A 24,757-nucleotide genomic window follows, 5' to 3' on the forward strand; every position below is an offset into this window, starting at 1 on the left:
TTGTTAGAAGTGTCAGTATTTCATTATACTTGTACAATGTCAAAACAATTTCTACAAATGCAAAGTTTATAAATTACAACAGGGTTATTACAAGTCAATCTGATCCATATTTATTCTATTATTGGAGACTGACAGAAAAATATTGCATTTAATCCTCAGTTTTGTTAACAGAAGTGTCAATGCTATCTATGCTTCTTGTTGGGTTGTGTCATGTTATGTGGCTACATGCTTACATAGTACAAAAACAGTGAAAAGAAAAAAAAAACCTTTGTTAGTGCTCAACAGCTAAAACAATACTGCAAACGCCACTGTAGAAGCACTGGTCACTAACAGGTGGATAACAAACAATACCAACTCAGATGAGTACAAAAGACTCATTTTTGTTTCAAAATTCATAGAACCACTGGCAAGCCTGGACATCAGTCACAGTTCAGAAAGTAGTTTTATCCTGGATACAGCTTTTGATGTCCTCACTTGTCCTGCTGGTCAAAACTAGTTTAAATACACTAAACGTGAAAAAATAGACTTTCTGTACTGGTTATTCTAGCACATCTTAATCTAAATCACAGACACACACACACACAAGATGTTCAGCAATGCATTAAGTGTCCATGCGTTTTGCAGGAAGATTTGAAGGTGGCACATCGGGTCTAACTTGTCCTAAGGAGGTCAGTGCGAAAGTGAGTTTGGGCTGGGGAACCCTGTAAATTGAGAATCAGCAAGCATGGAGAGATCTGTGTCCGCCTGTCGGTGGGGGGGGGGGGGATAATCATCATCAATAATCCACAGTAATAATCATCCACAGTAGTTTGATTACAAATCTGGTTATTAATAATAATAATTAATAATGAAGACAATGTTACGCCTGATGTTATTTTATAATCACCTGTGCCTCTTTCTCTTTCTCCTTGGGAATGCGATGCCTCTTCTTCTTTGTCCCCGCAGTGCATTGTGGCAGAGAAGGAGAGGAACTAGCGTGGCCGTTTGGCTTGTCATCCTCTGCTCCTGGCAGGCACTCTAATGTGGCTCCAACATCATCCTGTAAATCACAAAAGTCGTAGTTCATAGTTCTAACATTCAATACGCATGCCTGGCTGTAGCAAAGCTTAAAAAGTTAATGTATGTAACAAATGGGCAATCTCACACCATCAAATGTTTGTATTATAACATCCAACATCACTTAAATCAGTATTCAACCTCTTTTTAAGACATGAACAGTGATCCATACTGCAGATTGTAAGTCAACAAGTTATCATAAGTACTTCATTTACATACATTATTTGCAAAAATACGGCTTTAAAATTCAGGGTATTGGAAAGGGGATATTGTTTTCAAGCTTTTTTGTTTTAAGACTAAGGTTAGGGTTGTGTTGGTTGCTCAGTGGTCTGATAAGTCTCACCTCGAGGAGAATGGTTAGCTGTGCATTCCTATAGTCGTCTCCATACGAGTCCAGGGTTTTCATCAAATACCTGTGAAGAGGCAAATAACTGAGACCAGCAGATTCTTAAAGTAGTGACTGAAGAACACAGTATTCAAGGATGAGTTAAAGCATATTCCTTTCAAAAAAATCTGGAGCACCTCCTTTCTTTCTTCAGTCGCCGATTTATTCTTTGTACCTGGTGGAGGCGTCCGAGAATTTTCTCGTTCACCTGCAATCAGGAGTAAATTCAGACTGTGAGTGGCCAACAACGCTTGCCAGTATGTTAACATCATACACCACAACAAATAATTGCATGCTTTTAAAGACTACTCCCTCTCCTACTATAAAATTGCAAAAAGTTGTTATGTGATCCTCAGGGATGAGACACCGTTGCAACGCCTTATGTCTCTTCATTTGATCACTATCAAACACTTTAGGTCTGGTTTTCAATAAAAGAAAGTTATTGTCACTTACCTGCTCTATCTCTTTGCATCTCTTGCTGAGTACAAGGTATTTCCTCTTGTCAAGCTCTCTTCTTTCCTCTTCGTCTGGCCCTGGCTCTCCACTATCTAAGAGCTCTCCTCCAGGTCCCAGCTCTACCTCCCCTGGTCCGAGCTCTACTTCGTCAGGCAACTCCGCTTCGAGAATGTGGCCCCCAAAAAGAGGGGGCAAAGCCAGTCCAGAGAAGTCTTCCATCATCTACGTGAAAATTAATATTAAGTTGAGAACATTATTGACCGTTACCCACAATTTGATATACATATAATAAATACACGAATATGAAATATTATTATTTTGCCTACCTTTACCGAGCTAACGTGACTAACGTTACCGCTAACCACTTCGTCCTTTCACAATATGTTCAAAACAATGCCATTCTCCACACTTTAGGATGTCATAATGAGCAGATAAATGAACGTGAATGCGTTCAACTAACAAATTAAAAGATTAGATTAGATTAAAATTAGCTTCCTTTTATTTCCCAAGACGTGGAAATGTTCATTTTGATCATTTACACACACTTCGCGTCGAATACACACGACCTATCTGACTGACGCTTTGTTTATACGTCATCACCAACCTGAAGAAACATGGCGGCCAGTGAGTATAAGCTCGGAAGTTAGCTTCAGTAAAGTTGACATTTGTGTGAATAGACAGTGTTCAGTTGCTGAAAATACAGAGTGATGGAACTCACTACGCTTGGATAATAAGATTGAACTATTCAGGTCGAACAGAATTCTGTGAGATCTAAATGTTTTGACTGGTGACCTTGGGCTAGTTCTCGTTGGTTGACGTAAACGTTACCTTATGTCGGCTGATTAAATAGTACTTGCAGTTTTGCTCTTTATATTGTCATTAATATACTTTATGGGCAAATTAAACGTGTAAAATCAAGACAGACGAGATACTACAATAGTAATGAACGGTCTATTTAATGTTGATTAGAGAGGACCCGAATGCTAGCTGCCACTGCAGTACTTCATTGGCTAACCAAGCTATCTAACGTTACTTTCAGTCGGAGCTTTCCTTAAAAATGCCTGGAATAAGGAACCTGTTATCACAGCCTCCTGTGGGATCGGATTATTAGGTGAGTTGCCATTGGAAACATCTGTTATTAGGATTAACGGACCGTTATTTAGTAGTAGACCAGGTCCCTTTGGTATATTCTCTGTGTAGTGTGATATTGCATTGGCTCGGACATTGGTGTCCAGGCAGCATAGCAAGGAAATAATTTCTCAACGATTGAAAATTAAAACAGTGTTTTTCTTCATTCCTCAGCGATTATATTTCCATTCGTGAGCCCCTGGACTAAGTATTCTGGCATGATAAACAGAGCAACGCCATACAACTATCCAGGTATGTTTCCAGCTACCTAAAATGCACACACATAACACGGTGTAAGCGCTGTCATCCATGCACCAAGTGTTTACACAAAGCTAATGGTTAGAACATTATCTTAGAACATCTCAGAACATTAACACCTGGAACGGTGTCCTCTAAAGAAATACCATGTATTTAATTTGTACAATGACTTTGATTTGGTAAGTGGCTGCCACTACTTACACTATTTTGTAAATTATGTCTCTTGTATAACAAGTAAAGCAATGCACACCTGATGTAGTGTTTAGTTTATAAAACATTGCACAGTACCCTTGTTGCTAAGAAGAATATGTGAGGTGTATATAGCATGTTGACATCAACCTCATTAACCTCAAGTGGTTAAGGTAATGTTAACAGTAAAAGAGGAAAGCCTCTCAGCGTCCAGCTCGTGTATATGAATCAGTGGAGCACTCGTTATGTGCTTTATCCTGTGATCCAAATGCGTTGTGTGTTCCCTTTATTGGGCCATACTTCATGTGTAAAACTTGACTCAGAAAACATTGCATGATATCTGTGGCTGATTCAACTGTCTTTCACCCATGTCCCTGTGCAGTCCCAGTCCGAGACGACGGAAACATGCCAGATGTCCCCAGTCACCCGACTGATGCTCAGGGCCCTAACCTGGATTGGCTGAAGAACTTTTAAGGTTCCTGACATACTGACTCTGTATAGACCACATGCCCTTCCCCCCCGCCCCCGCTAAATGTTTGTGACTGGGTGATGCTGAATAAAGTTCCTGTTATTTAAATACATTCACTGGGTTTGAGTTCTTGACACTGAGTCCTCACGTAAATTCACAACAAAACTTCAGTAACTGTAGTGATTAACATACTTTATTTGAGTTCATTTAAAAAAAAAAAAGAAAAAACATACAGAAATAATGGAATAAAACAATCGGTTTCCGACTCTTGGGTTAGAGTGCTTATAGTATCTGTGTGACCCAGTGCAGAAAATAACGAAGCCTTGTGCTCTAGAGTGCACTGCATAGCTTATCATACGTCAGTTTTTTTTTATGTCACCTTTACATTGCATTAAAAAACTGACAAGAAATGTGTACGTTAAAATGGTAAAGTTCAGATCCTGTTTAACTAAAGGCATGCTTTTGCAAAGGGTTCTTAATCCAAATGCATGTACTTACAGGGTGTATACAAGGCGTGTTATTTTGCTCAACTTAAAGATAGAATGTTTCTTACACTCTGTTAGTGTTTTCATACAGGCAAATCTTTAGTAAATTAGGGACAGAAAGTTCACACCATGATAAAAACTCTGTAAAGAAACCTTTGATATTAAGAAAAATCCAGCATTCAGGGTTCTACACAGAGGGAGCTGAGTAATCACAGAGAAAAATGCAAATAGGTATTCCCATACAATTTAAGAGCAATAAAAAATAATCGGCTAAATGTCATCTTGACCGGTAATCTACACTAAATATACTCTGTAACATGGACCTGGATAGATATAGGTATGGTGTTTTTAACCTACAAATTCAAACAGATGCAAAGCACAGAATTATGCAAACTCCCAAATTATGCATCTTGAGGAAAATCCGTATTGTCTGACTTTGATTGTTTGCAGCTCAGGATTTCCTTGAAGAGATGGAGAAAATGGGCAAAATGACATTGCTGGATTGCTGGTTAAAAGAACCCATCCGTTTGTAGGACCCATTTTCATTAAATGCCCTTGTAATTGTAATTTCAGTTAAAAGCCCTGTAAGCAATAAAATATATTTGTTAACATTATCGAGCCCAGCATCTAAACCATTCTTTAGAAACTTCAACAGCTTAAGTTGAAAGACACACAGCAAGAATAATAAAAATCTATTGGCCTTTCTTGAAAACATAATGTATATAGGTTGTCTGTATCCAAGTCAATTTCTTGGCATTAAATACAAACTCTGAAATGACCTCTAGTAGTTTTGTTACATTTTTAACTGTTAAATAAATGACTTTGTTGACTGTTAAGGCAAAATGATCAGTTACATGAATTATTCACCTGTCTGCTTTTGACACTGTCATATCAGCTTAAACACACAACACTTATATTTAAACATTTGTTTTCTTATGAGTCATGAGAGCTCCAGCAACAAGCCCAAGGTGGCTGTCCATCCAAAAGAAAACGGTAAATAGACTGTACATATTTAAGAGTCTCAGAGAAGCTCTTTCAAAATCAACGGGACGGATTGTACATTTCACTCGCATAAACTCTTAACCTGCCGAGAAGGCTTGCACACTACATCATAAAACAGTACATTTACCTTACTCATGAATGTTACTTAGCTTTCTCATTGGACAGGAGAGAAGAACACTGACAATGAAGGGAGAATAAGAATGCATATACATCCTACTAGTGACTCTAATCTGAACTCTACTTAACCTTATACACTTACGTCTACACTTTTCAACATTCCAGAACATTCCACACTTTCTGAGTTACATTCCATTTATTACACATCTCCAACCTTAGCCCTCTTACCACTAGCTTTTGACCATGGTCTACCTTCAGATAGCCACATGTGATATACAGTTGTACATCGGAAGATAGAATATGGTCTGTAGTTTCTGTTCAGTCCACACAGTTGATGATCTATCAGGTCTGACCTATGATAGTGATCTGAAAACAAGCTAAGAATCAACAACAGAGACAGTGGGGGGGGGGGGGGGGGGGGGGGGAATCATAAAGACTAGTGCTGATATCCATCTTATTTCTTGCTTTCATTTTCAACACCACAACCAATAAAAATGTCCAAACGTCCCTTTCCAGCCAGATAAACTGCATCCTTCCACATCCATCAACTTGCTTCTTCCCAGTCCATCAACCATACAAGACAATAATTAATTTAAAAAAATTGGTTGGCCACTTTTAACAAATTCAACACATTTAAACCATTTAGTCTCTTTTCTACTTGTGTGGGTAATAAAAATCATTATTGTTAAATTGAAGTCAACACTAAAAAGCATGAGGAAATTAGCAGAAGATATTAGCCTACCATTGGCCTATGAATTCTGACATCTATGCTTTAAAAAAACAAAACTATTAGCGCCTTATGCTGAAACATTTCAAAGAACATAATTATGACAAAAAAGTAATAATGCATATGTTATGAAAACTGCTCAACAATTTCATATCTATCTCCAATACTGTCCACTTAAGCTAAATATATGTGCTACATTTAAACAAACCTTATAGGGGATTGATATATTTATAATTTACCCAGTATGAGGCTATACGTAGTGGACATAAACAAGATAAGTACATTTCATATGCAACACTTCAGGGGTGTATTCCAAGTATGTGGTTTAGAGACAAACCTGAGAAAGTTAACTCAGAGTAAGTGGGAAACTGCCAAAAAAAGAAAAGCCCTATAGCTTTGTTTTGGTTTACCACTAACTCTGAGTTAACTTACCTAGGTTTGTCGCTGACCCATGTACTTCGAAAAAGAAAAACCCAGAGGGCAAAAGCCTCGTTTATGAAAGTGTCTCAAAAACAAAAACATATATTTACTTTCAACAGCTCACCAGCCTTAGTGCTATGCTATACACTGGCTCTTAAGCTTGACAAACTGCTCAGTGCTCCATTCAGGGCCTGGTCCCCGAGCTGACAGGCTTCAGGCCCCTCCACAATATCTACTGTTCCATGGAAATAAGAAATGTTAATGAAACAGCCATACAGTAAGATTAGGCCAAAAAAGTGTGATGTCTATTGCTAATTCCAGTGTGACAGTAAAGAATTAAGTAAAGATATTATGCTTCTATAGCAAATACTGTTAGCCATTATTAAATATGGTTCCTAATAGCAATTTAGTTTTGTCTTTTCTTTTCTTGTACAATTGCTTGATTTGTTTAATTTTCAAAACATTTTCCCAGTTTGGGAAAGAAAGTAACTTCAACTTGAGCTAAGTTTGGAGATTAAAATCAACTCTTCTGATACTTGATTCCTTTCTCTACCAAAGTTAGAGTATTTGACTGACACTGTCAGTATTGGACTTGAGCATGAGAAGCTCTTACCACATCTCAAAGCACTCTAGTCACAGAACAAGCATTTAGAGTGTATTAGTCTTAATTATTTTGTGGCAGTTTCTTCTAAAGATTTCTCAAGCCTGGCGATCTGATCCCTCTCCTCCTACTCAATGACAGGTGCAGAACGGTCGTTGGTCACAGTCTTCCTGAGGCGGACGTGTGCAAAGGGATTGGTCCTGTGTACAGGAGGATATGTGCGTTACAGGAGAAATGAGAGACAGTGACCAGAATGGCAAGTTTAACGAAAGTGTGTGTAACTGCTGTGTAACTATACCTGGTTGGTGAGGGAGGTGGTGAGGCAAACTCAGAGGAGATCTATGGTGAGAGGAAGGGAGAGATAGATTTGGACAAAGGCTTAGATTACCTCTTGGTTTGTTCATGTTAATGTAGGATACTGCAGCAAGAATTCTGGTGACCATTAGTGGTATGCTAGGGAATAGAGTTGGGCAATATACTGGATTAACATTTTAAAAAGCATTACACACACACACACACACACACACACTTATCCCACCATTTTGCTGACAGTAAATCATACAAAAGATGCAAATCAAATATCTGCTGTTCTTCCAAAGCGCTGATACATAATGGTATCACCTTCTACTCTTACTTGGCCCATCTGTAGTCTGTGGGCTGCTTTAGCAGTTGTTGCTGTTGGGCAAAAGTGAAGGGAGAGAAAGCAGAGAGAGAATATGCTACCAGGGTTTCCTTCAGCCTCTGGCAAAGATAATCCCACAGAATTAAGGACATGCATAAAAAAATGGGACTACAGTGCAATGAGTTTAATCATGAATAATTCTGTTAGGGGTAACTTGTTTAATCCTGAATACATCTGATGGTGGCTCTGTTTACACTATGCATATCTACCTCTAAAATAGATCAAGATGGTCTGTGGGACTCTTAGGTTCTTTAGCACTTAAACGTTTCGGCCTAATGTGCATGCATCAACTAATCAGAACACTTCCAAAGGGAACCTTTCCAAAATCCCTGCATCCTTTACTTTGCACGAGTGCAGCACATGGAGGGTCACATCAATGTCTGTCTACCAGGTGTGAGCAGAAACACATTAAGAGAAATTACTTACTGCATCTTAAAGTGTTTAAAGGAGACGGTAATGCAAACTGTAGTTCAATCCAGTCATATAAGAGGATTGAGTTTGAAAAATTCACATTGCCCAGCCCTGGATGGGTGATTTAGAACGTGGTGCGGGCGCATACCTGGTTGGTGTCTGGGTTGACCATGCTGTAGGGCCGGGGCCTGAAGCTGCTGATCCGCTGGGAGGAGACGGAGCCCTCGTCCTCCGAGTCTGGGCTCAGCTGCATCGGGCCGGACGGAATCAGCTTCTCCAGTTTATCCAGCTGCCCGGTGCTGGTGCTGTTCACCTTGGACAGCAGGAGAGAGCTGGGGGGAGCGCATGAGGGGAGAGGAGATGGGAGGAGAGATGGGAGTTTTGAGCAGAGGTTTTATACAGTGGTTAGCTTTACAAAACAAAAACAGGCGATACGTAAATAAGGGAAGAAAAAGCCTAGGGAGAATCTTTCGCCCCTGGCCTAGAAAATCATGTATCAAAATAAACCTACGGGGCAAGGAGCTTTATCGCTTCCGTAAGTAGTAACTTTTTTTTCCATGCTAACATTTTCTTTAATTGATTTTCTGCATCACAGGGAATGATAATGTGGTTTATTTTGCCTTGGCCCTATCCCCTGATAGCCAAGTACTGCTGCGTTGCTAGAAAGCCTTGTGCAGCAGAAGAGAGCTGAGGTATCCAGAGAGGACACAGGTGGTTAAAGCAGTCCTCTGATAACAACAATAAATTAGTAATACAGTGCAGTATTTAGGTACTGTATGAGACTGAAACCACCATACTCCTGGTCCACGAAATTAAAACTGTTTCAGCAGAGATCACTGAGAAGGACCTACAGATTTCTCAACTATTTTCCCATGGATGGAAATGACAAAATACAGTGATTTATCCAGCTGTGTTATTGTCTCCATAAAGAATGCTGCTCACCATCCCTTGTTTTACCCTCTAAAACCAGACACAGTAATGCACACATACTTACGTATTTCCGTACCTTTGCTCCTGCTGATCAGCTGAGCTTGACAAAAGTCGAGTGTAAGAGAAGGGAAACCAGCCTTTCCTGCAGGTGAGATTAGTAAACAAAACAACAGCATTTCAAAACGTGTCAACTGAAACACAAAAAAGCTCTTGAATAACTTTGGATATACATTTTCTTTTCACTAATCACACTGGTTTCCCTGACTGGGGTGAGGGATTAGGTTTGGGGAGAGGGATTGGGTTTGGGGTGAGGGATTGGCAGTCGTATCCACTAAAGGCCTCTTAAAAGTACTGAACCGGACCTAAATTGGCTCAAGTTATCAAATGGTCCAAAATCTACAACCAACTGATTCAAATCTATGGTATCTACACAACATCCATGCTGTGTGATTATGTATGTGTGAACCAAAACATTTATCATATTAAATATTGATACTTGGAGTAGGTGCATATAACTGCACAAACTCTCAAGCATATATTTATGGTAGTATGTGCTTGAATGAACATATATTCTATGCTTGTGTTTACATGTGATAGCTGTTTGGGTGTATATTGTATGTGTCTAAGTTAGCTGATATTTGTATATGGTGTGTGTGTCTTTGTGTGGTTAAGGGAAGGGGCCCTGTACCGTCCTGTCCTCTCATTCTGGCCGTAGTGCCAGCCCTCCCTGGGCTCGCTGATGAGAAGGATGAGCATGTCTCCTGGGAGGAAGGGCAGCAGACACGAGCCCCCACCCCCAACTCCTCTTCCTCCTCCTGGTCCGGCCCCGATGGTGGTGGAGGGGGCGTGGGCGAACAGGGCCTCCACTCGGGCAGGGGGCGACAGAGGAAGCACTCTGGGAAGGGTAGAGCCTGAGAGAGAGAGAGAGAGCGAGAGAGAGGGAGAAAATGAGGAAGAAAGACACATTTACGTTAACAGGATGAAAAACAAAAGAACAGTATTCTTGTTAAATGAGAATGCTTTGCCAGGATAACCCTCAGGATTTCACAACCTGCTCCCTGTTTTAAAGATACATGTGGATATTTAGAGAATTCCCTTACCCAGTCCTCCCATTCGTGCTTCACTAATGGGTCTTCTGGGCAGAGGCAGTGTGGAGGTGGCGTACATCTCCCCCTTCATCACCTGGGGGTTACTGATGGGCAGAGAGCTTCCGATGCCATGGTGCCCAGAGGGCACTGGGGTCATGGCCCTGGAGAGAGGGGCACTATGAGGCAGCGGAGGACTGTGGGGGGCGGAGGTGAGTGACAGGCCCTGCAGGGAGCTGTGTGAGGATGGGGGTCCGGGGCTCAGGGTCAGGACGGTAGACATAGACGTCAGCGGACACTGCAGGCTGGAGCTGCAGGAGGTGGTGATGTGCAGAGGGACATGCTGGGATATGCTGGGTCCTCCAGAGCTGCTGGGGCTGGTACTGGCGGTCGTGCTGCTGCCATTGCTGTTGCTGTAGGGGGTGTGGAGTGGGCTGCTGCTGGACGGTGCTGTCAGGGCACGGAAGGACTGGGGCCCAGGGGAATGCTGGGAAGGACTCTCGCTCTGGGAGGACTGGGTGGTACGCTGTTGCTGTTGTTGCTGAGAGCGATTGCTGCTATCACCATTGAGTAGAGGTGGGACTTCCTGCACAGATAGTCTCTAAGAAGGAATGTGCAGGTGAGGGAAACATCATTCAAATATGGTATGATCAGTTTTTAAAACCTAAATTAAACAGGAAATGAAGAGAACTGATTGGCATCTCACCTGCTCCCCTGGTTGTGCTGCCCCCAACTTAGCATGCCGGAGGACCTCAGCTATCCCAGAAGCCCCAGGGGTCTGATGGGCGGTGTGACGAAGCAGGTTCAGCGCTCTCTCTGGAAGCTTTGTGGGCTGAGAGCATGACTGTTGCCATGATGACAGTTTCTGAGAAAGGAGCTCTTTCACCTGGTGGGAGTTAAGCAATACCAGAAAGGGCTGAGTGCAGAATGCTGGGAAATCTTTGGCAGTAAAGTTTCACATTGAAACATTGACCAGGTCAACTGACCTCCAAAGAGGATGTGCAATCTTTCTGCATTTTGAATAAGTCCTACTTGACCTTTCACCCTGCTGCCAATCTACATTACCAAACATCATGTTACATATAGAGGTAGCCAGCCAGAGGTTTTCTGCCTTGAAGTGAAAAGTTAGTATCTAGTATTGGAGACTTCTCAAATGATGAACAAATAGTGAATAGTGAGCCTTAAATTCTATAGAAGTAGTTATTTGGTTCTTTAGGTTTCTGACAGTGCCTGTGTGTGCAGTGTGTGGTGGTTCCCGTGGTTCCTTTCCTCACCTTACAGTGATAATTCATGAGCAGCTTGGTGACAGCACACTGCCGGTCCACCAGGAAGCAGTACCTCCGCCTCTCCTCTGTCAGAGCGGAGCGGTAACCCACGGCAACCAGAGTGTCTAGCTCCCCCTGTCGTCTGCTCATCAGCTCAACATACTGACAGAGTAAGGGGAAAGACAGAGAGAAGGAAGGAAGGTAAGAACGAAAGATAAAAAGGCTGTACTTATTGATTATACATTTACTATTAGCACATATAATTAGATGTACCTACAGGACCATAAGAACTTCCATAGAGCTGAAACAGATATGCCTGTTCTTTTTCACTAAACATTTACACTGAGGGCTGGAATATACTCTTTTACAGATGGGGACCTAAATAGGAACTGATTAAGGGGAACATATGACATCACATCCTGTCTGTTTAGCAATGATACCAGAATTTCTATTACAACCAACCCCCCCCAACGTAACCTTTTCTTACAGGGTTAACTCCCTCTCCCAGTCCTTTCTTTCCTGCACAAACTATTGTTCTCTTTGTTTCTTTTCTTCTTTCTTCTTCTGTCCATTTTGTCATGAACACACACACTCTTACTCCTTCTAAATCTCAGCTTTTCACTCTTTGGCCTCAAATCAGCTGAGCTAGATTTCTGGTTAATCTCATCCTCTTTGCTTTGTCTGCCTTTGTCACACACACACACACACACACACACACACACACACACACACACACACACACACACACACACACACACACACACACACACACACACAGAATAAGTCATACCATATATAAACTTGCCAACCTGCAACCTCAAAACTATAAACACTCTTGGCAACAGTTTGAGAGAGAGTTTACAAATATTACAGACTTTTATAGGGAGTTGGCATAGTTTTTGGCAAATACATCTGGCCAAGAAAGTAAAGCCTTTGCTCATAATGCAAGAAAAAAGAGACTGTTCTTAGCTCCAGAGCTTAGAGGTTTACTCAAGAATTAAGAAAGGGATATCTGCTATTACACGGCATACAATGCAGTTCAACAGGTAACCACCTCTAGCCTGAATACCCTTTAACCTTCCGTCAACACACAGGTGAATCACATTTGAGTGAAAGTACACTGCCCTTATCTGGACGCTTATGCAGACACTTGTAAAATGTTCCATTCAGATCATCCCCAAAACATGTGTCCTGTTCCGATTATCTTCTCATGCCCCAGTGAAAGGTTGGAATAATGTTGGCCTTCATTTTAAAACCCTGCAGCTGACTTCTGTCTGAGAGCTAGGATAAGTCCAGGCTTAACAACATCTAAACATCTATGGATAAAACGTCTCAGTGGCAAACTGCTGACTTAAACTTGTGACAAAACCACTTTGGGTTCCCACAATGTCTTGCATGTACCTGCATCTCTCTGTCTCCATATTTGTTGGGGTGTCTGCTTCCCTGGCTCTTCCTGCGCAGTTTCTTCAGCTGTGATTGGCAGCGCTCGATGGACTCCACCTTGGACTTCCTCTCGCTCTGGTACTTCTTCAGCGTCGCCTGGAAATGGACATTTTTCATTTGTTTAACCTCTCCTTTATTTTCCCAGGAAGACCCTTGAAATGATACTGAGTCTTTGGCAAGGCCGTACAATTCAGTGGGGAACGCTAAAATGTCACTGTAAGGAGATAACCAAACTTCAGGAAATGTCAGTTTGAAAGCCACTGTTGAAGTAAGGCAAGGAAAACACGACTGGTTGTTTTTGAGTGAACATTCATAAATGTTTCACCACGTTCCGCCACCCACTCCAACATCAAAGTGTAACTGACCATCTGAGAACAACGAGAAGAAAAACAACTAGACTACAACAGCAAGTTCAAACGGACATTTGTTTAAGTACAATGTCTGTGTCTGTGACCTTTCTGCCTTTCTGTTTAGGATTATAAGCAACTGTTGTGTAGAACAGACCTATTACATACCCCTGTTATATAAACATTTACTCTTATACTTGACACTAGGGCTGGGCGATAATTTTACAAAATGTATGATAATTTCACAATCATTTTTGTTGTATTGGCAAATTTCAGAAAAACACTATAATTCATGCCTTTGGGATGAGTGTGATATGGTAGATATCTCTAGTACTCAAAACTATTATGAAATTTGTGCTGTAATTTCTATTTTGTATGTGTTATAATTGTACTTCTATTCACAACCTGCCATCCCTGATTTCATAATTTTGATTGGTAAGGGGTCAGAAATGATCAATATCAGTAAATGTTTAGTTCAAGAGTCAGTCAACAGCCAATAATATTACAACAACCCCTTCCATGCTCCTGAAGCAACGTTTTGATTGGCTACAATTGTTTATGGCTCAATGTGATTCACTATGTTTGATTCTCATTTACAGAGCCAAGACTGTGTCCAAACACCAGAGTTTTTTTGACAGCTGGAGGACCTTAAGGAGCAATTCGCTGACTTTGACAAAAAAGAGGATTGGATTACAATTGCGGACCGTAGCTCTACGTGACACATATCTGAGTAGCACTACAGAAGAGCAAAACAGTACAATATCTATCCGCAGGTCATGTGGTCAGTCTTTATTCGTTCCAATTTCTTATAATAGTGTTACATCACAATGAAGAGCCTCTTTTTTTTCTTTTCAGAAGTGTGTGACCTACTGGTGTGAGGAGCTGGACTAGTATTCATTGATTCAGGCACACTTACAGTCAAGTATTTGATGTCCAAGTCTAACTTCTGCTCCAGCTGAGAGAGGAGTTCCGAATGAAAGAGCTTCAGCTGGCAAAAGACACAAAATGCAAAATGATGGCCTAATAATATGGGCACATTAACACACGCACGCACGCGCACGCGCACGCGCATGCACACGCTCACACACACACACACACACACACACACACACACACACACACACACACACACACACACACACACACACACACACACACACAGGGATAGAGGAAAACAGAGACTTGGACAGTACACTGCATAAACTCATGAAAGATTTGGCTTATGGATTGGAAAGTCTTTGCAGTTTTCCCAGTAGATCTGATAACTTGAAACATGAGTCACCCCGCATGTGTGAACAAATTATACAGCACCAAATGCAATGCCAACTTACATGGCATATTGGGATTACTCACCTCAAGATAATATATAGCAACCCTGCTGCACACGCTTCAAAAATGATATTCAAAATATATGAATATGATATGAATATTTTAGTTGAATATAACTGCTAATATATATATATGTGGGTAAAATGGGTACCATTCTCATTTGGGAGTACCAGATTATGAAGGTATCTGACCCAGTGAGCAGGCGCCGGGTGAATGTGGGTGCAATTTGTATGAATTGTGATATTGTCTCCACGAGGGCCACCAAGACACACTGGTGCTGTCCTTGCAACAGCAACAATATGTTGGTAATCTCACCCGATTGGACAGGGATCAACCATTCAACACAAAGGCAGATCAATTAAGTTGATAATCCACAAATCAGTCTCATTAAATATATCAGTCTCATAAAATATATTATACTATCAATTTGGAACTCTGATTAATAATTACATTAATAACTACAAACAAAGTTACCTTATTAATAGTATGGTTGAAGGTCATTGGAGTTCTGAATAGAAGAGGTTGACAACGTCCATTCTTGTGTAACATTAATTAAACCAGCGTATATAAATCAAAGTATTTATTTACACAATGATAAGAAAATAACACACAATATGTAATCTAGCTAAATGTATCTAACTAATGAATTGAAGAAGTATATGTATGTGTAAGGGAGAGGGAGTGTGTGTGTGAGCGAGCTTGTAAACTCGGTGTTGCGCTTTTAGGAGCGCGCCTGAAAGTATGTGCGTGTGTCCCTTTGTCCTGACTACCGTAGTTCCGCGTGCATGTGTATGCACGTTCGTGAACATACAAGTGTGGTATGTAAGGGACGAGCCTATGCACCGCGAAATTCGAGATAGTGCTTCGCGTGTGTGGCTATATGAAGGCCAATGTATTTGTAATCGTATGTGATTTAAGATGCCATATTAGAAGAGGGAAGTGGTTAGTAACGCATGCAAGTCCCGATGTATATGAGAAGCAATCATAACGTTAACCCTTAGATGGTGTGGCGAAGCCAACTACCAACTAACAATGAAAGTATATAACAGTTATGTTCGGTAAACAAAACAGATACAATACATGAACAATGGCATATGTAAACAGTCCTATGCTAAGCCAGGTTGTGAATAGCTAAATGATAGCTAGCTGCCCAGTCGATGATTTTACCAGTCCTTTGGAAACGTGTTGTGCTGGCGTATCCGACGCTGAGGAGGCAGAGAAGAGATGATGCTGTCCGGAGATGGAGAAGTTGTCCTTGCTGTGATGTCGTCGGTATTACACTGCAGCTTAGATCGGAGGATTTTGATCGCTCGGAATGTTGCAGTTTCCGCGAGGTCTCTGTTGTGCTTTGTTCCCGTTGCAGAGTTAGCTGGCAGATCTAATGTTAGCTGCCTTGCTAAATTTACTTTGTCTCAGTTAGCGGGCAGTGTTTGGCTAACGAGAGATTGTCTTTGTTGAGAACATAAGAGTAGGCCTTCACCAGATGACGGTGGAAGGACAGATGTGGGCCTGGCCAAAGCCAGTGGAGAGAGAGTGCGCAAAGAGAAAATGAATGTATCATTTCAACGCAGTTTATAGTGAGAAAGTGCGTCACGGTTTGTAACACCTTGGTTGCAGCCAATGCTGTCTTGCAGAATGCAGATTAGAAAGTTTAGGTGATAAGGGAATTGTGGGTAATGAAGTCTTTGGTTGGACTACCACCGACATCCCCCCTGTGGTCAGTTGATTGCACCGGATGTGTGATCCAGTGAGCACAACTGTGCATAGTCCATTTGTGGAAAGTGTTCATTGGTGAGACAGTCAAAGTTGTAACATCAGTACTGGGCATTTGTTGATACTATCTATTCTGGCTAAGCAGGTACAAGGTCATCAAGTTACAAAGATAAAATCTAAATAAACAGTAATGACAATGACATAGCATACAACAAATAAACCAGTGGGTCTTCTACTCATCAGGGTTAGTGAGAATAGGAAAAGTTAGTGATGTCAACTTGTTAGGCTGAAATGCAGAGATAGTGGCACCTGATACAATGATAAAACCATTTCTTGAGAATCCAAGAGTGTGTTTGTTGAATCACTCAATAGATTGGATGACAATACTGACTAGTAGATGACTAGTGACTGACTAGTCTTGGCAGCCTTTGCTGTTTTTGTCCTTCAGGCATGTTCTGCTGCGGAAGGGTGTCATCATGATCTCAAAATCTTAAAGCTCAAATGGCTGTATCAAGGTTTGTGTGGCAGTATGGTAATGTCCTAAACTTGTGTTTGATGTGGACATGTGCATGACTAGCTTTGTCTGCGATGTATGAAGCTAGTGTGCTACTGCGGTAGTTTAAATGAAGTACCAGTTCAGAATAATGGAAGTTGCTGCTGTTGCTAACAAATCCAAGTTTGGCCTATACAACTACAAGAAAAGTGAGATCCCTGAGCAAGCATTTGTCTTACTGTCAGTGCAGGGTGGCTTGTGTTGTTTGGCTCAACAGACAGTTTAGTGGCGAACTCTGGAGTTCATGCGCTTGTAGTGTCGGCTGACTCGTGGCTCAGGGCTATAACGCTCGGGGTAACCATAGTCAGAGGGACAGTCAGAGGCACTATCACTGTCTGTAGCCTTGCGGCCATGGTCTGAGTGTCGGTCAGTGTACCGGTAGTCATCGTCCGTCGAATCTAGGGGCAGGTCATGTTTCTGGGCCATGATTTCGGAATATGGCCTTCTGCTGCTTCTAGGGGATGTATTTCCATTACGACGCTGATGATGGACATGGCGGTTACGCTCAGTGTCCCTATGAGGCCGTTTGTCACCCCCCTTTGGTCTGTTGTGAGGGTGAACTTGTGAGGCCGTGAATTTGGGAGACGCTTTAGTATCTGAGCAGGTAGGCTCAGTTGTTTTCCCCCTTTCTTTGGAATTGACAACAGTTTCCCAAGCCATCTGTGTCATCTTCCTGATCTCATTCATTGAGGGGTTACCTTCATGCGTCATTAGGGAAACGTGAGTGCGCACACATGGGTGCAGGTTGCGCAAGAACAGAGACTTGAAGGTGGAACTCTCTTCTAAGCCTGGTGCATTCTTGCCCTGGAAGTATGCATGTCTCAAACGTTTATAAAAATCCCTAGGGTGTTCTCGACGGGTGTGTTTGACTTGGGAGGCAGCAACCAATGATGTGATCTCGTCAGCAGGAGAAGAGTATTCTTCTTTTAAAGCATGACAGAGCTCGGCGTAATCATTTCTGATACGGGGAGGTTGTGCCTGAATAAACTTGTGGACTGCTTTAGAGCTGGTTTTCCACATGAGTTTAATTTTCTCCCTTTGGTTTGCATTGGGTAGGTCAGTCATGTTAATGTCTAGTTCCCTAAAGTAATCGTCAATGTGTTGATCACGATGGTCTGGGTCAAACATTTTAATGTCCTTAGCTATGAGCTCAAGCTCTTCTAGACGGGGAGTCTGTAAGGTCTTTTCTGAAGAAGGCGAGACTAATCTAGCATGGGAACGGACATGTCTATCACATTCTAATGTGCTTCTCTCTGGGTGAGAGGCAGATGCTGGACAGCGGTACTCACTCTCGTGGATGTATGGAGAGGAGGCTGAACAGTCTGTACATGACCTAGTCCTGCCTTCGGAGGGAAGGGCACGGAAGAAAGTGTTATTTAACAGGGGCTGAGAAGAAGGATGGGCAGTATATCTACTGGGGAATAAACTACCTGTTTCTTCTGTATCTGTTAGGGGCAAATGGGAAGTCAGGCTGTTAACTCGGTCTCTCAGTGGAGGTTGAGGAGCTGACTTCATTCCCAAGGACTGATGGTCAGTTGGGAAGTGTTCCCATCTGAATGAAGGAGGGGTAGACCTTTCGCCAAGGGAGGAGTGTGAATCAGAGTAACCAGACTCACATCGGCTGAACGACTGTGGTGGGGCAGGGTGTTCTGACCTAACCTTCAGTAGCTCCTCCTTGTGTGAACAGAGTTCTAACTCTGTTGAGTGTAGGTCTCCTAGGTAGCGCATAGCTTTCTTGTTAGCTGTCTGTACCTCTTGGAGGAGACTAGCATTCTGCGCTTCTAATGCTGCATTGTTCTGAAAGGCAAGGCTGGTTTGCCTGTGAAGGTTCAGTAGCAAGCATATTAACAATGGGTCTTTGGATGCAGTCTGCGCATCATACCTGTTATTTAGTAGAGAGTCTATCTCCTTCCTGCATTCACTGAAACTCAAACTGTTAATGAGTTCAGGGTAGCCGGGTTTTAGGCTTTGTGCTACGGAAGAGATAAACTGATCTACACAGGGGTTATCCATTGTTATGTTTAGCTAGAGGGGTAAGCTAAAGTAATGTAAAAATAGGGTAGGTTATGAATTTAACTTAGGTACTTGGCTATGGTGTTGCAGTGGCAGACACCTTGTAGTGTAACTTGGGCAGTACACTAGCCTAACCTAGAAGTGTAGTTACCTACGCTATGAGGAGTAGCTTCCTGTGAATGAGATGTAGCTACAGCACCATCTAGTGGGTCTAGTGGGCATAAAAGTTTGGGCACACTAACTGTTTGCAGGGCAATTACAGTCAGGGTCAGTCACAGTTACCTAAATTCAAGCTGGAACACGTGGTGGTAACAGCTAGGTACACAAGTGTTTCACAGGGCCGGTAGCTCGCTGTGGCTCTCTCTCAGTCTCTATTCCGATTACTGGCTGGAATGCGTGGCAGTAACAGTCAGGTACAAGCTCTCTTTCACAGGGCCGGTGGCACGCTGTGAATTAATTAAAAATAAGGGAAACAGTTTGATTAAGCACAGTTACAGCTGACAGCTTGACAATGTTGCATTGAATACGTGGTATTCAAATGCTGGACAGAAATTCACAATTCCTACAGAGTAGGTTTAACCTGAATGGCTAGCAGCAATAGCAAGTTCTAAGATTTCCAAGGTTTGGAAAAAATGATAATTCACTAATAAAATATCAAAGAGCTTGTAAGCTCAATTTGATATATAAAGCTTTGCACTTATTTGTAAGTACAGCTAGGGCTTAGTCCTATGACAGACTAGTGGCGGTGAGTGTTCCGACTTTTAGACTAGTTTAACACTAGAATATCAAATTCTGAATTCGGCCTGAAATTAAGCGGTCATTAATATTACACAAATAATGAATGATTGCCAACAGTACTATCCTCACGCAGGGGCGCCATATTATGTGGGTAAAATGGGTACCATTCTCATTTGGGAGTACCAGATTATGAAGGTATCTGACCCAGTGAGCAGGCGCCGGGTGAATGTGGGTGCAATTTGTATGAATTGTGATATTGTCTCCACGAGGGCCACCAAGACACACTGGTGCTGTCCTTGCAACAGCAACAATATGTTGGTAATCTCACCCGATTGGACAGGGATCAACCATTCAACACAAAGGCAGATCAATTAAGTTGATAATCCACAAATCAGTCTCATTAAATATATCAGTCTCATAAAATATATTATACTATCAATTTGGAACTCTGATTAATAATTACATTAATAACTACAAACAAAGTTACCTTATTAATAGTATGGTTGAAGGTCATTGGAGTTCTGAATAGAAGAGGTTGACAACGTCCATTCTTGTGTAACATTAATTAAACCAGCGTATATAAATCAAAGTATTTATTTACACAATGATAAGAAAATAACACACAATATGTAATCTAGCTAAATGTATCTAACTAATGAATTGAAGAAGTATATGTATGTGTAAGGGAGAGGGAGTGTGTGTGTGAGCGAGCTTGTAAACTCGGTGTTGCGCTTTTAGGAGCGCGCCTGAAAGTATGTGCGTGTGTCCCTTTGTCCTGACTACCGTAGTTCCGCGTGCATGTGTATGCACGTTCGTGAACATACAAGTGTGGTATGTAAGGGACGAGCCTATGCACCGCGAAATTCGAGATAGTGCTTCGCGTGTGTGGCTATATGAAGGCCAATGTATTTGTAATCGTATGTGATTTAAGATGCCATATTAGAAGAGGGAAGTGGTTAGTAACGCATGCAAGTCCCGATGTATATGAGAAGCAATCATAACGTTAACCCTTAGATGGTGTGGCGAAGCCAACTACCAACTAACAATGAAAGTATATAACAGTTATGTTCGGTAAACAAAACAGATACAATACATGAACAATGGCATATGTAAACAGTCCTATGCTAAGCCAGGTTGTGAATAGCTAAATGATAGCTAGCTGCCCAGTCGATGATTTTACCAGTCCTTTGGAAACGTGTTGTGCTGGCGTATCCGACGCTGAGGAGGCAGAGAAGAGATGATGCTGTCCGGAGATGGAGAAGTTGTCCTTGCTGTGATGTCGTCGGTATTACACTGCAGCTTAGATCGGAGGATTTTGATCGCTCGGAATGTTGCAGTTTCCGCGAGGTCTCTGTTGTGCTTTGTTCCCGTTGCAGAGTTAGCTGGCAGATCTAATGTTAGCTGCCTTGCTAAATTTACTTTGTCTCAGTTAGCGGGCAGTGTTTGGCTAACGAGAGATTGTCTTTGTTGAGAACATAAGAGTAGGCCTTCACCAGATGACGGTGGAAGGACAGATGTGGGCCTGGCCAAAGCCAGTGGAGAGAGAGTGCGCAAAGAGAAAATGAATGTATCATTTCAACGCAGTTTATAGTGAGAAAGTGCGTCACGGTTTGTAACACCTTGGTTGCAGCCAATGCTGTCTTGCAGAATGCAGATTAGAAAGTTTAGGTGATAAGGGAATTGTGGGTAATGAAGTCTTTGGTTGGACTACCACCGACATATATATAATATATATATATATAATATACCTTTTATAGAACCATATTACCCAGATGGAAATCACATAGCAGCTGTACTACACATGATCCCTTAAGAAACGACCAACTAAAAATACATATTTGGATTTAAGTTCTAATCTATTCGAAGCTACACTATCCTGTCATCACTTTTTACTACCCAGAATGCAGCTGATTTTGTATTACCCAGAATGCAGTTGATTTTGACTCCAGCCCTGCTATGGGCTTTGTCTTTTCCCGGGTGAGCAGCTGTGTCAGGTATCATCTGTTACTTAGGCCGGCCTGTCTCAGACAGGCCTTCTCCGTGGACTTAACACTTCCAACCCAGAGGGCTTTTTTTGACTCTGTTAGGTAGTCTGCCATGCCTGATATTTGTGTATATTTCACCTAACTAAAAACCATTAGGCAAAAGTGGAATTTATGATTATATTCTAGAACAACTCAGCAATAATAAAATGAGAGTAAAAGAAATGTAGTAAAAAAAGTTTTTTATTAAAATTAAATCTAAAGACACTAAAATTAACTCTAGCTTTAGAGGTGCTCAGACTTTTTACAAAAAACACATTGTAAATATTTTGGAAGTTTTCTTTTTTACTCTGAACCTTGTAAACATATGTGTTTGCTCCACATAGGTGAGTTTAGCATTCAGAAAGTGTGTGTGATTTCTACACTTATTATAAGAATTTTACAAGGTGACACTTTTTTCCACCTAGACCACTATGCATATTGATGAAAGAGGTGTAAACTGCCCTGTGAGTGCCCCTCCCCAGTATGGCTCACCTGTCAGTGGCCCACTTGTCAATGGCCCTGGACTGTCATTGTGGCTATCTCTCCCCCACAACCATCAGCTTTGAAAGTAGATACAAGAAATTGCAAACAAGCTTGGTGCATAAGAAGGTGAATTTAATAAGGTGCATAAAAGTAAAGGCATAGTAGGTACATAAAATCAGGTGCATAAAAGTAGGTACATAAAGGTAGGCATCATTCACCATGTCCTCGCTTGGGTCACTCATGTGCACATTCCATGATATGGTTTGGTACCTGTCTCTTACCATCACATCTGCCACAAAAGGGATGGAGAAGTTGGTGTTTCTCCTCCAGTAGTCAGAAATGTGATCCAGCTTGATCATGCACATGCAGAAACCAGTCCAATGTATCTGTAGAATTCAGCAACTCCAACATCAACCCATTTGTACTTTACACCTCTGGCAATGCTCCCAGCAGCTTGCTTGTTGGTGTTCTGGCAGAGGGTTTCCACAGCATCCTCTGAAAAGAACAACTTGAAGAGGTCTAGAGGAGTGTGGTTGTCTGCTGCATTCAGCTGCACACCAGGCTCCCTTGCAGGAAAAAACCTCAGTGCTGATGGAGTTGCATCATTGTCACCCTCTGACTTCCATGACGACAGATCTGGGTTAGGCTGACAGCGTGATCTCTTCCTTGGCGGTGTAGGTGCAATGTTCTACAAGTTTCTGTAATAAAGTAAAATAAAATTAACTGTTGCTCTTTCATTTTATGTTCGGGCATTGTAACACATATCACTTTAGCGCTCAAACGACTACAGTTTCGATCACAAACACCTCCTAGTTTTGATTCACACCTACCATACGCGTCATAATTACACTAACGACTACCCACAGTAGTAAGACACGTTTTTAGCGATTTCAATTTACATCATCCGCTGCAATATAGTCACCATGTAGTTCTATGTTTTAATAATCTCAGAACAGACAACAATCGTTTATATGTGCAGCCTGTTATCATTTACCCAACTCTGTTAATTAAATATGTTTTCTACTATACAATAGTCTTAGCGACATAAAGTGATTTAATCGCTCTGCAAATAGTAGCATAGGCTACTAAACATTCCATTCAACTCATAGCATACCGACGTGCATTTTACTCGCTATAACAGTAAGACACGTTTGCATTTTTACATCAATGGCTGCAATATAGTCACCAAGTATGTTTTACTTACTGTATATCAGCACAGACAACCAACTCGAAACGTCAACAACAATCGTTGATATAGCCTAACATCATTAACGCAACTCTGAGAATTATATTCTACCACAATAGTCTTAGAAGCATAAAGTAATGTATTCACTATGCAAACAGTAGCATACTAAAATATTTCGTTCAACTCAGAGGAGCATTTTACTCCCTATAAGTTAATCAACAGCATTCATTACAAGAGCTAGGTGAACAAATAAACAAATAAAACTTACTCAACAGGGATATCCTCAACGGGGTAAAGACGAAGCTCAAAGTGCATGTGTTCATCTTCCATATCGTCATCGCTCTCATCCGAGGATGTGGTTTCCTCCTCGCTGACTAGGTCTTCTTGAATTTGGCGCAAGGCTTCGGCAGCAGAGAAGGAGTTCGCCATCGTGTATCTCTTCAGTCCAAATGTAAACATCCTAACATGCTGCCTTGTTTATACGGAAAAATGGGGCGTTTTCTCACGTTTTACTGCAACGTCATTACCCAATAGCGATCGGAGATTTACCATGATCTTATCATATGAATAGCCCTAATCCGCTAATGGGTGGGCAATCACAGGTTGCTTATACACTCTGAGAGAGAAATATGCAAGGCTTTACCTGTATTCTCCTTACAAAGTGCTCATTCATTTGTTTGTTTCGAACTGGATATATTTGAAAACTAGAAGATTCAAGCTTTCTCAGGGTGTTGGTTTTATGTTTGGAGGACAAAAACTCGCGGAGATTTTACATTCTATTAATAGAAATACCACCAAACGCCCCACGGGCGCAGATCGTTTTGGAAGGGTTAAACCTGACATGACCACGACTGAGGCCTGAGTGTGAGTGTGAGTCTGTTAAAGACATAAGACAGATCATCAGATGATACTCACCACGTCCTCCAGCTGGACTTGGATTTGTCTGTGCACCTCTGCCATTTGGAACAGTGTATCACCTGGAGCACACACACACACACACACACACACACACACACACAAGAAAAAAATAACATGCAAAACAGAAATTAACTCAGACAGGGAGAGACGTACGAGTGAGCCATTGGAATTATTACATGCAGGCCAACAGTGAAGCATTAGAAAGCAACAGTCCCTCTTTGCTCTGCATTGTTTAGCATTGATTGGCTAAGCACTATTTTGGGGAGCACAGTGATGGTGGACTGGCATGAAAACAGCCTGCTGCGCTTGCAGTGGAAATGATGATTTCACCATAGCTCCAATGT

General features: G+C 41.7%; 3 protein-coding genes across 3 annotated transcripts; 1 reads left to right on the plus strand and 2 right to left on the minus strand.

Moving 5' to 3' along the window:
* Positions 1–155: 155 nt before the first annotated feature.
* On the minus strand, positions 156–2,437 carry tfpt (TCF3 (E2A) fusion partner). Its single transcript, XM_080858634.1, has 6 exons — positions 2,224–2,437; positions 1,895–2,119; positions 1,579–1,649; positions 1,400–1,469; positions 887–1,039; positions 156–744 (listed from the first exon to the last, which is right to left on the minus strand). The coding sequence occupies exons 2-6, from the start codon at positions 2,117–2,119 to the stop codon at positions 670–672; spliced, it is 594 nt and encodes a 197-aa protein (XP_080714760.1). The 5' UTR covers positions 2,224–2,437; the 3' UTR covers positions 156–669.
* Positions 2,438–2,471: 34 nt separating this feature from the next.
* ndufa3 (NADH:ubiquinone oxidoreductase subunit A3) lies at positions 2,472–4,053 on the plus strand. Its single transcript, XM_080858636.1, has 4 exons — positions 2,472–2,521; positions 2,937–3,008; positions 3,200–3,277; positions 3,855–4,053. Exons 1-4 carry the CDS (start codon positions 2,512–2,514, stop codon positions 3,944–3,946), a joined length of 252 nt encoding a protein of 83 aa, XP_080714762.1. The 5' UTR covers positions 2,472–2,511; the 3' UTR covers positions 3,947–4,053.
* Positions 4,054–7,355: 3,302 nt separating this feature from the next.
* Positions 7,356–24,470, minus strand: LOC308380990 (BAR/IMD domain-containing adapter protein 2). The gene is made up of 11 exons (XM_080858472.1): positions 24,411–24,470; positions 14,373–14,444; positions 13,068–13,205; positions 11,676–11,828; positions 11,108–11,287; positions 10,417–11,002; positions 10,005–10,227; positions 9,393–9,458; positions 8,535–8,718; positions 7,592–7,632; positions 7,356–7,493 (listed from the first exon to the last, which is right to left on the minus strand). The coding sequence occupies exons 1-11, from the start codon at positions 24,453–24,455 to the stop codon at positions 7,421–7,423; spliced, it is 1,761 nt and encodes a 586-aa protein (XP_080714598.1). The 5' UTR covers positions 24,456–24,470; the 3' UTR covers positions 7,356–7,420.
* Between the last annotated feature and the right edge of the window lie 287 nt (positions 24,471–24,757).

The sequence above is a fragment of the Sprattus sprattus genome (genome assembly GCF_963457725.1).
Source record: "Sprattus sprattus genome assembly, chromosome: 19".
NCBI classification, from domain to species: Eukaryota; Metazoa; Chordata; class Actinopteri; order Clupeiformes; family Clupeidae; genus Sprattus; species Sprattus sprattus.